Below are 12,500 nucleotides of genomic sequence, written 5' to 3' on the forward strand. Positions count from 1 at the left end.
ATTCAAAAATAGCAGATCTACAAGCTCAAAGCGCGGCACCGAGTGCCGCGCTTTGAGCTTGTAGATCTGCTATTTTTGAAAAATCTTGAAAATTTGAGCAAATCTTTGAATATATATTTTTTTCAAAGCAAACATTTGCATCTCAAATCTTTGCTTCCGGGGGGATTCTACAAATGTCTTCTAAATCCTAACAGTTTTTTGAGAAAAAAAATGATGTTGCTATAATCTGTGGTTCTCAAACTTTTTCATGTCAAGGACCCCCAAAATTATATGAATTTTGGCCGCGGACCCCCATCTGAAAATGTTTTGTTCCAGGGACCCCCCCAGAAGTTGTAATAGAGTTAAAAATGTTTCACGATAAAAAAATTTAAAAAATAGCAGATCTACAAGCTCATAGTGCGGTACTCGGTGAGCTTGTATAGCTGCTATTTTTGAATAGCCAAAGAAATGACACAGATGCGTTCTCGGTCTTCAAGCGTTATTGAAAACGAGCGCTTCCAAACTCTGACACTTAGAAAAAGAATCGCCTGCACAGAATGTATTGACAGAAAGTAGCTCATAACATGTCTCTACGTGGGCTTTTAAAGGAGAATTCCGGACATTTTAAGTGTTATCTTTGATGTGTCGTTACTCACCTACCGACGTAAAAAGTGGCATTGTTTTTTTCCAGAGATTCCCCTGTCGTCATTTTTTCAACCCCCTCCACTCTCCTAATGGAGAGCGCGTGGCTTAGGGAAATTCGTCTATTATAACCGATGCAAAGTATTTTTTTTCTCTACTACTACTCATTGTAGAGTCTCATGATAGTCAAACATGCGCTGAAAGTTCCTGAGAGGCTTCCGCTAATGCCGAACGATTTAACACTGGTTGCTTGTTTCTCTACCTGGCAACACCAAGTTGCCAGGTTCTGGACGTGTCTGTAACTCTCTCCACCAAAAATAGCCGATCTACAAGCTCACACAACACGTCGCGACTGGGGTTCAAGTGGTCAAGTACTTACTTTATTAACAGTTCTCAGCTGAGAAGGTGACATATGTTAATATTTTAATATGTTTAGTAGATGAAGATAAATGACTGATCCTCATGGCCAGTAACAGTACATATAGATGTCTGGAGAATAGCCAATCTACGAGACCAGCCATGCGTTGTCAGCTTGTAGATCGGCTATTACAGTGACACCGTTGAATGGTGAAGTATAAATTGAGCTTAAGAATTATATAAATCACATTTTAAATGCACGCACGCGCGCACGCACGCGCACACACACACACTCACACACCCTACAGCCAAAGTCAGTGTGTTTCTTTCTGCAGTTTGATTTGTATTGCAGACATCAGCGCTATGCTACCATAGCAACGCATAAATCTCTCACACACACACACACATACATGCGCATTGAGTCACAGCCACGCACGCGCACACACACACAGCAAACACTGACCTTATAAATGCAGCTCTAGATTTATCAGCAGCTAGAAAGAGTAGACGTGTGTGTGTGTGTGTGTGTGTGTGTGTGTGTGTGTGTGTGTGTGTGTGTGTGTGTGTGTGTGTGTGTGTGTGTGTGTGTGTGTGTGTGTGTGTGTGTGTGTGTGTGTGTGTGTGTGTGTGTGTGTGTGTGTGTGTGTGTGTGTGTGTGTGTGTGTGTGTGTGCGCGTGTGAGCGCGGGTTTGCAGAGCTGTAACAGTTTTTATGCTTTTTCTGCAGTTTTTATTTGGCCCGTGCTCTAAACATCACTCACTCACTCTCTCTCACACACACACACACGCACGCACGCACGCGTGTGCACGCACTGGAATTAAATAAAACTGATACAGGAGCCCCCTGGTGGCTGAGGCACAAATAACAAGTAATAAACTACAGAAGCTACAAATGACCTCCTGACCTCCCTCTCTCTCTCTCTCTCTGTTTTTTCTCCGCCGTCAGTGTGTGAAGATGGTTTGAAAATGGGTGAAGTGGTCCTTTAAGCTTCACTTCCACTCCATTGCACACGTTCTCGAGCACTCTCTCTCTCACACACACACACACACACACACACACACACACACACACACACACACACATTTAGACAGCGTTTACTTTAAACAGCAATGCTACTGAAAACAGCCATTTACAGTACCTCTGCTGCTATAATATTTTAGCTTTATAAACCAACAGGTACAACATCTTCAACAAGTACAGAACACCGTATTTTATTGTGTCAAAGTCCTTTTCATCCTTAAAGGAATAGTTCACCTAAGAAATTACTTTTATTTCTATCGTTTACTTACGCCCCGTTATGTCTTCAATGCGCTCGTGTCATAGTTTGAACCGGAAATGAAAACATAACATGTTGCTTTGAACCAAGCTAAATACGGCTTGGTAAAAGACAGACATGAGGTGTTTGGGAGTTCATAAACATTTTTTTTCACAATAATTATATGTGGAACTAAAACTATGACGAAAAATGTTGGTCGACTACCTTTTTTCACTGATGAAAACTAAATAAAATTGAAATAAAAACTAAGCTATGATGACTAAAACTAAGACTAAATATATTGACAATTTCGTCAACAAATAAAAACTAGACTATAATGTTAGTGAGGGATCTAGTGGAGAAGAGATCCAGTAGAACTAAAAGACATTTTATGTTTGGTTGCGCTCCGGTGTTGAATAGCAGATCTACAAGCTCAGTTGTGAGCTTGTAGATCTGCTATTTTCATCATGCAACCAAGTGTAAAATCAGCCATTATGACGCCATCAAGGCACCGACAACATACATTTGACTAAAACTAGACTAACAGTAAAACATTTCAGATGACTAAATATGACTAAAACTAAATGGAATTTTATTCAAACTAAAACTGAATAAAAATGTGCTGTCAAAATCAACACTGAGTCAAACTAAATGTAATGCCTCAATTCCTACAATTCCAAGTGCTTGTCAGGGTGGGGGGTCCCCAGTTCAAATATGATTATATTGGGGGGTCGCGGCCTGAGAAGGTTGAGAACCACTGGAGTAAACGATATAAATGATGTAATTTCTTGGGTGAACTATTCCCTTTTAAGCCTGATTAGCTTACACCCTCCACACGCTCACAACGTGTGGTGTCAGCACCGTGTAATCTCCATCCCCGGCCTTCCTCCTGGCGGAGATAAAGATACAGATGGCTAATATATATTATATAACCCTGTTTCAGCAGAAATAATGTACCTACTTACCTCAGCACCACACACACACACACACACACACACACACACCCAGAGAGTAATTAATGAAGCTGGTATTAAAGAACATAAATGGTGTTTTCTGCAGACCCGCAAGAAATAAAACATTACTCATATAATTGTGCGTGTGTGTGTGTGTGCGTGTGTGTGTGTGTGTGTGTGTGTGCGCGCGCGCGAGCGTATGCAAATGCATCTGTCTGTTGGTGTGTGCGTGTGTGTGTGTATTTTGCTGAAGCAGGTCTTATGTTCGGTAACTTAATGAAATGAACAAACTGGAACTCATTAAGACTTATTGATTTTCAATCAGTCATTACTGGACTAGCATTCTCTCTCTCTCTCTCTCTCTCTCTGATATGCTTACACATACCGTCAGCCAATTACACACACACACACACACACACACACACACACACACACACACACACACACACACACACACACACACACACACACACAGTTATGAATATGTCTAGCTAATGGCGGCAGAATGAGCGTTCTCCTGTTAGGAAGATTACTCTATTTGCTCCGCCCTGTTGTTTGTTGACAAAGGTTCATTGCTGTGTGCTCTGGTCTTGTACTGTGGTAAGTGGCAGTACAGCAGTGTACTGTGTAAGTGCCTTTGTGTTTTGATTATTACTTCAGCCCTATATACATTTCGGCCGATCTGAAAATAGCAGATCTTGTAGATCTGCTATTTTCAAAAGATTTTTTAACATTTTATGCATTTGTAAACTTGTGAAATGGGACATTCTGCACAATGAGTACTTTCTACTTTTGGTACTTTAAGTAAATTTTTATACCAATACTTTAGTACTTTTACTCAAGTGAATTTTTAATTTTGGACTTTTACTTGTAACAGATCGTATTTCTACATTGCAGTATTGATACTTTTACTTAAGTAAAAAATGTGTGTACTTTTTCCACCACTGACTGATGGAGGAAATTATGCAACCGGCAACCACAATGAAGCATGACTTCCAATCTTATTGTTTTTTTCTTTTTCCTTTTATGCAACAGCTTGACAATGTATCAAAGAGTTGTATAGTTTTACTGATTTGATTTACATGTTGGTGTGTTGTGGTTATTGGCAGGGGTGTAAAGGAGTACATGTACTCAAGTACTGTACTTAAGTACAGTTTTGAAGTATTTTTACTTTAGTGGAGTATTTCCAGTTTTCAGTACTTTTACTTCTACTCCACTACATCTCAAAGGCAAATATTGTACTTTTACTCCACTACAATTATTTGAAAACTTTAGTTACTTTGTAGATTTTGATTGTTATTACAAAACATACATTAACCACTTAGTATATACATTTTGGCGATGCGACGCATTGTGAGCTTGTAGATCTGCTATTTTCAAAAGATTTTTATACATTCGAAAACTTGTGAAATGGAACATTCTGCATAATGAGTACTTTCTACTTTTGGCACTTTTAAGTACATTTTGAAACCAATACTTTAATAATTTTACTCAAGTAAATTTTGAATTCCAGACTTTTACTTGTAACTGTTTACATTGTAGTATTGATACTTTTACTTAAGTAAAGAATGTGACTAATTTTACCACCACTGCTTTTATGCAACAGCTTGACAATGTATCAAAGAGTTATAGTTTTACTGATTTGATTTACGTCGGTGTGTGGTTATTGGGCCCCTGGCTCAGAATGCCTCTCGGCCAATCACAATGCACGGTTAGAAGTACAGTAGCTGTTTTATGAGAAGTGTGTGTGTGTGTGTGTGTGTGTGTGTGTGTGTGTGTGTGTGTGTGTGTGTGTGTGTGTGTGTGTGTGTGTGTGTGTGTGTGTGTGTGTGTGTGTGTGTGTGTGTGTGTGTGTGTGTGTGTGTGTGTGTGTGTGTGTGTGTGTGTGTGTGTGTGTGTGTGTGTGTGTGTGTGTGTGTGTGCGCGCGCGACATAAGGTGAATCTTATTTTACCAAAAGCGTCTCGTCTTACACAATGACCACAAACACACATGTATTTGAGACCGTAAATGGAGATTATGAAGTCATGGTAATGTAATAATAATATCCTTCTCTCTCTGTGTGTGTGTGTGTGTGCAGTACTGGTACGACGGCGATGAGGCGGGGGACCTGCCTGTGGACTTCTCCATCGTGTGGGACGGTGACTTCCTCATAGACAAACCTTCGTCCATGAAAGGTGACACTTCACTGTCTGGGTCATGTGACACTGTGCTGTTGTTTACAGTTTTCAGAAAAACTTATTTTGTTGCTTTACTGTATATCGTTGCTGTCGGGCAGAAACCTCCATATTAGATGTAAACTGACCACTGTAGGGTGTCTAAAACTGCATAAACTGAAGCCCAATGCACTATATATGAGTCCAAATGCCTTCCTTTTGCCAAAACCGACATTCACTATCTTAAGTAGCAGATCCGCAAGCTCGAAGCGCGAGCTTCGGAAAGTGTGCCATCTTATAAAGAGCATTAGTAAGGACCAATTATATGATGATAAGGTTGAAAATGGGTGAAGTGGTCCTTTAACTCATAATACCATTCATTTAAAATTAATAGCGCATTAATTAATTCTGCTCCCGCTGGCCGCAATGTTAAATGGTGTGTATGTGTGTGTGTGTGTGTGTGTGTGTGCGCGTGTGTGTGTGTGTGTGTGTGCGTGTGTGTGCGTGTGTGTGCGCGCGTTGCAGCCCTGCTATATAAGTGCGAGGCTCAGCGCTCCAGCTGCGGCCAGTGCCTCAAAGCTCCGCCCACCTTCGACTGTGGTTGGTGCACGGAAACCAGGAAGTGCCTGCTGCGCCAGCACTGCCCCGCCCCCGAGCAGAACTGGATGCACCACGGACGCCACAACCTGCGCTGCAGCCACCCCAAGATCAGCAAGGTACGGGGAATGGAACCCGCAACGCTTTTCTGACACCCGCAACCTTTTTAAATGTTTGAAAATAGCAGATCTACAAGTTTTTTGTATGTTTTGTATGTTGCCCTGACCGTGTGTGTGTGTGTGTGTGTGTGTGTGTGTGTGTGTAGATCCGTCCGCTGACCGGCCCAAGGGAAGGGGGCACCAGGGTGACCATAGAGGGGGAGAACCTGGGTCTGCAGGTTCGAGAGATCGCTCACGTCCAGGTGGCTGGAGTCAGATGTAACCCTGTGCCCTCACAGTACATCAGCGCTGAGAAGTAAGTGTGTGTGTGTGTGTGTGTGTGTTAAATATAGTATATATGTTACAGGTAGATTGGCATTCCAGGTAGAATGGAAAATAAGCTCTTGTTTTCACCGCCCGTCCGCCCCCCAGGCAATTCTGTAGAACCAACGCCAGAGGGCAATGCAAGCCACACATGAGTCCCACACCACACACGCACCTATGCACACGCACACAAACGAGCACGCACACACGCATACGCGCACATGCACGCGCGCGCGCACACACCCGCGAACAAGGGGGCGAGCCTGAGGAGGCGGGGCTGGCGGGCTATGTTAGTGCAGTGAGTGGCAGTTGGGGCAAACCATAGCGGGGCAAACGCAGTCCCCACAACATCATTTACTATTCTGTGCCTATCGGTACATAACTCGGACGGCACTTAGTCGACTAGGAGACCATCGGCCGGTCGTCGCGGGCACTCGTGCCTGGAGGCGCTCGGGCACGACTCCTTGGCCTCAAGGTCTGCTGATTCGGAGCGCCTCCGTCATGGTCCAAAACTATACTTTATCGGCGAAAAAAAATAGTCCGCGGTTGTTTGAAAAAGTAATGTCCCGAGCGGGAGTCAAACCCAGACTCCCAGTGGTAGTGAATGGGGAGTCCAATGATTTTCGAAGTGCGTCACTGAGGCCAGTAAGTATGTATTCATGTTGTCGTTGTCGTCGTCCTCGCATCGCAGCCCCGCCCCGAGCCTAAAAACAAGCGCTCCACTTCCAATCTACCTGGAATGCCAATCTACCTGTGACATATGTACACCAGGGGTCTTCAACAGGGCGTCCGGGACCCCTAGGGGGTCCTCAGAGTTACTACAGGTTGGCTGCCAAATCTTTGTGTGATATGACATTTTTTACATTAGCCACTAGCATCCCCTTTCTGAGGAGAACTTTAGCCAAAAATAGCAGATCTACAAGCTCACAACAACCACGAGGCGTTGTGAGCTTGTAGATCTGCTATTTTTGGCAAAGAGGTTTGGTGTAGAGGAAAAAAAAGAGCAGACCAAGTTTTTAAAAATTGTTTAATCTGCAACATGATGTTATACAATATGTAGTGGGGGGGTCTTTGCTTCATCTCTCTCTCGGCTAGGGGGTCCTTGGCCTGAAAAACGTTGAAGACCCTTGATACTATACACATATTATGACATCTGCTTTCTCTCTGCATGTCTCTCTCTCTCTCTTTCTCTCTCTCTCTCTCTCTCTCTCTCTCTCTCTCTCTGTCTCTGTCTGGCTGTCTCTCTCTCTCTCTCTCTCTCTCTCTCTCTCTCTCTCTCTCTCTCTCTCTCTCTCTCTCTGTCTCTGTCTGGCTGTCTCTCTGTCTCTATCTCTCCTCTGTAGTTTTCGTGAAGTGAAAAAAGGTAGTCGACGTTTTTTTTTTTGTCGTAGTTTTAGTCGACGAAATCAACACTGCTGGGGAACCAATTTGGTTCTGCTGTCGGCAGAATCTGTCATTAGAGATTAGTAGAGGCTCAGTTATAAAAGTCTTTCTTTCTCTGTCTGTCTGTCTGTCTGTCTGTCTGTCTGTCTGTCTGTCTGTCTGTCTTTCAGGATAGTGTGTGACATGTCTGAGGCGCTGCTCCCTCACTCTCCAGGAGGGCCTGTAGAACTCTGTATTGGAGTCTGTAGTTCAGAGTACAGAACTCTGTCTCAGCAAACATACTCCTTTGTGGTGAGTACCTCTGTGTGCGTGCGTGCGTGGGCGCCGATTTATGATTTAGCCGGCGGGCGCTCACTGCTCAGACTTTGAAGATTACAGAGAGAGAGAGTTTGAATGACAGAAATCCGTTCAGAATTAGCCTACGTGTGGTATATAAGCCCGGGTGTCATCGTGAATCGTGCGCAGTGCGCACGTTACAGAAGCATTTTAACCGCCCTATACCGGCTACATTCCCTAGTGGGTGCTCGCTGTCTCCCGTGGGTGCTTGAGCTCCCTAAGCACCCATGTGCGTGCGACTTAATTAAGTTTGTCTTCAGCACTATTTACGTCCGTGGTTCTGAAACTTCTTCATGTCAAGGACCACCCAAAATGATATGTTTTTGGCCGCGGACCCCCATCTCAAAATATGTTTTTACCCAGGGACCCCCAGAAGCAAAGATTTGAGTTACAAATGTTTGCTTTCAAATATATAATATTCAAATATTTGCACAAGTTTTCAGGATTTTTCAAAAATAGCAGATCTACAAGCTCATGGCGTGGCACTCTGTGCCGCGCCATGAGCTTGTAGATCTGCTATTTTTGAATAGCCAAACAATAAAACATGGTTAAAGTGGTTGATCTTATAATTGAATTTCCGTAATTAATTGTAATTGTAATTCTCTCTTCTCTCTTGTCCCACCTGTCTCTCTCTCTGTCTGTTTATCTCCATCCTACTCTCTTATCCACCCTTCTATCTGTCTGTTTATCCATCCCTCCCTCCCCTCCATCCCTCCATGGTTGTGGCTGGGTGTGTAGAGCCCTACTCTGAGTGGAGTTCTCCCAGAAAGGGGTCCTGTCTCTGGGGGAACTAGGCTGACCGTGTCGGGGAAGCACCTGGACGCTGGCAGCTCTGTCACCATCTACATCCACAAGGAGGAGTGTCTCTTTGTCAAGTAAGTACACAGACGTGCGTGTGTGTGTGTGTGTGTGTGTGTGTGTGTGTGTGTGTGTGTGTGTGTGTGTGTGTGTGTGTGTGTGTGTGTGTGTGTGTGTGTGTGTGTGTGTGTGTGTGTGTGTGTGTGTGTGTGTGTGTGTGTGTGTTGTGTCATGAAGAGCTATAGTGAATAAAATTGCGTGAACGAGAAAGGAGCGCATATCTGTGCCAGGCCTGGTGGCCCTACCCAGGACTGTAGAGAATGGTAAATGTTTAAACACATTCTCTGTCAGGTATTAATTAATTCATTCATCCACCTCTGCCAGCGTTTTTTACCTTATTTTGACGATCCACGGAGCCCCACGGAAAGCCACGTTGTGGACGCGGATGTAAACAAAGGCTGTCTGGGGGGGGGGGGGGGGAGGGGGGTAGTGTCTCGTCTATCCACCGGAAACAAATACATTTTTACCGCGATCGCCCGTTCTGTTGTTATCGTCAGTTGAATATGGCTCGTTTTCATCAAAAAACGCAGTCTGGGAGAAGAAATCCCAGCTAGATGTGCTTTTCCACATCTCATAACATGGGACTAGGATGGACTGACTTTTTTTGTGTTGTCATCATTTCTGCTTCTGTCATTCTCTCGCAGTCAAGGGATCATTCATACGTTAGGGAAGAGCGCCCTCTAGCGTAATTTCTATTCTAAATAAATGTATTAATTAAAGGTAGGGTAAGTGATATTTTTGGGTTAAAACTAAAAGTATTTTGTTAAAAGTTTAAAGCACTATATTCTGATAGTAATCATTGCTATAGAGTGTTTGTTCAGTAACAGGAGTCTCCCCGTCTCTCCAGCTCTTTAATAAACAGAAAATACATTTTTCGGTAGGTGTCAAAATCTCAGCCAATCAGGAGAAAGTACCATTTTTAAGCTTAATTTTTAGAGTGTTCCAGTTCCAATGTTGCCTGCTCATTTCTTAGTGTCATCACTTCCAATTTCACTTGTTTAATCTATATCCTGATTGAGTTCTCTATCCTGATTGGATAAAATTGGAAATGAAACTGAAACTGAAACGAAAATGCATTTTCTGTTTTATAAAGAGCAGGAGAGACAAGGAGACTCCTTTTACTGAACAAACACTCTATAGCAATGAGTACTATCAGAATATAGAGCTATTTAACACTTATTTTAACCAAAGAAAATCACTTACCCTACCTTTAATTTTTAATTAATTTTTTTTAAAGGACGTGTATATAAAAATACGTCCTTGGCAGGCAAGTGTTGGATTTGCAAGGATGTACTATATATATGTCCTTGGCAGGCAATGTGTTAAAAAAAAGAAAAATTGGAATCAAAAAGTTAAGTATGCAAAATAAAGAGCTGTATTAGTCATTAGCCTTAATGACTAATACAGATCTAATAAAGATCAATACTCGTTCTAACAAGCAATGATCGAATTGTTAAAATAAAGTGTTTCCGACATTCTAATCTTCTTCCTTCTCCTCTACCTTCTCCTCTACCTTCTCCTCTACCTTCTCCTCTACCTTCTCCTCCACCTTCTCCTCTTCTCTCAGACGGACGTTTAGGGAGATAGTGTGTGTAACTCCCGCCTCCCAGTCCAACTCTGGTCCCGCCCCCATCCGTCTGATGATTGACAGGGCCGAGGTGACGAGCTCTGAAATCCGATATGTTTACACAGACGACCCGACGATCCTCAACATAGAACCCAACTGGACTATACTCAAGTAAGACACACACACACACACACACACACACACACACACAGACACAGACACAGACACAGACACACATACACACACACACACTCACACATTCACTGGTATATATTAATGTAATGTTAGATTATTAGATCAATATTGGTATTATAAATACACGTTTGCATGGATCGATACATTTGATACAACTTGTATTATACACAATCATTGTAACCACTGTATCCATTTATGTGTGTTGGCTATTCAAAAATAGCAGATCTACAGATCTAGCAGATTGTACATCTGCTATTTTTGAAGATTTATTTTCAAATATCGAAAATGTTTAGATTTTTTTTTTACATAAATCTTCTCTTCTGAGGGTCCCTGGAACAAAGTCCGCGGCCAAATATGTATCAATTTGGGGGTCCTTGGCATCACAAGATTACTGCTGCTTAAATTCAAACGTGTGTGTGTGTGTGTGTGTGTGTGTGTGTGTGTGTGTGTGTGTGTGTGTGCGCGTGTGTAGTGGCAGTACTATTATCACAGTAACGGGGACCAACCTGTTGACCATCCAAGAGCCCAAAGTCAGAGCCAAGTATGGAGGAGTAGAGACAACTAATGTAAGTATATAACCCTGTACCCTAGTATCCTGTACTGTAAAAACTGTAACATTATAGAATCCTTTTAATATCTATTTAATTATCTTTCTCCCCATCTCTCTCTCTCTCTCTCTCTCTCTCTCTCTCTAGGTGTGTAACGTAGTGAATGACAGTGTGATGACCTGTTTAGCTCCTGGTTTAGTCTACAATAAACCCAACCCACCAGAGGGGGCGCTACACCCAGACGAGTTTGGCTTTATCCTGGACCAGGTGACGGGCACGCACGCACGCACGCACGCACGCACGCACGCACGCACGCACGCACGTCGTAGGTTAACACATCCACCGCCAAGAACGTAGTCCTACGGTCCGTTAAATCCAACTGTTAAGCGCCGAAACCGTAGTCCTACGGTCCGGGTGTTTTTTCCTTTTTTTTCGATTTTCTTTTTTTTTTTCAATTTTCTAGGGGGACCATTTTCAGTGTAACACCATCGGAAGTCGACCGGAAGTGCGATCCCGTTTTTTGTTTCCCGTCGGCCTCCATTCTAAGTCGTACACTAAAAGCCCTGTAAAACCTATGTAGTTTTTCATCCTCGCATTTCCCATGTTAACATAAACGGTCAGAACTCAAACATGGCGGCTCCGTTTGACACGCGGTCTCGACGAGTAGACACCAGGACATGTGCCCGTTGTTTACAAACAGTGGATCGCGCAATCTAAAGGATTTTAACGGGGCCTATGGCGACCTGGAAAAAACAAAAAACAACAATAAAACCTTGGCACTGGATCATAACATTATGAGATTAGCCCTTGGCGGTGGATGTGTTAATGATGTTATTTATGTAAATGTGATTTATGATAATGTTATTTATGTTGACGTTGTTGTTTTGTTTTCAGGTTTCTTCTCTGTTGATCCTGAACTCCACCCCCTTCACGCACTACCCCAACCCGACCTTTGACCCCTGGGGGAACACCGGCATCATGGAGGTCAAACCAGGGTCGCCCATCATCCTCAAGGTCAGGACGCCTCTCAAACGTGTGTGTGTGTGTGTGTGTGTGTGTGTGTGTGTGTGTGTGTGTGTGTGTGTGTGTGTGTGTGTGTGTGTGTGTGTGTGTGTGTGTGTGTGTGTGTGTGTGTGTGTGTGTGTGTGTGTGTGTGTGTGTGTGTGTGTGTGTGTGTGTGTGTGTGTGTGTGAGAGAGTGAGAGAGAGATACTTTTACTTCTACTCCACTACATCTCAGAGGCAAATATTGTA

At 43.2% G+C, this 12,500-nt stretch overlaps 1 protein-coding gene across 1 annotated transcript in view; it reads left to right on the forward strand.

Moving 5' to 3' along the window:
* plxna3 (plexin A3) overlaps window positions 1-12,500 on the forward strand; it is a 182,182-nt gene that overhangs the window by 147,202 nt on the left and 22,480 nt on the right. The window contains exons 15-23 of the mRNA XM_080445057.1: window positions 5,266-5,362; window positions 5,867-6,057; window positions 6,204-6,352; window positions 7,914-8,034; window positions 8,818-8,954; window positions 10,505-10,675; window positions 11,172-11,265; window positions 11,395-11,514; window positions 12,142-12,261. Of these exons, the coding sequence (XP_080301183.1) occupies window positions 5,266-5,362; window positions 5,867-6,057; window positions 6,204-6,352; window positions 7,914-8,034; window positions 8,818-8,954; window positions 10,505-10,675; window positions 11,172-11,265; window positions 11,395-11,514; window positions 12,142-12,261 (1,200 nt within the window). The remainder of the gene's footprint in view (window positions 1-5,265; window positions 5,363-5,866; window positions 6,058-6,203; window positions 6,353-7,913; window positions 8,035-8,817; window positions 8,955-10,504; window positions 10,676-11,171; window positions 11,266-11,394; window positions 11,515-12,141; window positions 12,262-12,500) is intronic.

This window comes from Gymnoscopelus braueri (genome assembly GCF_963280865.1).
Source record: "Gymnoscopelus braueri genome assembly, chromosome: 12".
Taxonomy (NCBI): Eukaryota; Metazoa; Chordata; class Actinopteri; order Myctophiformes; family Myctophidae; genus Gymnoscopelus; species Gymnoscopelus braueri.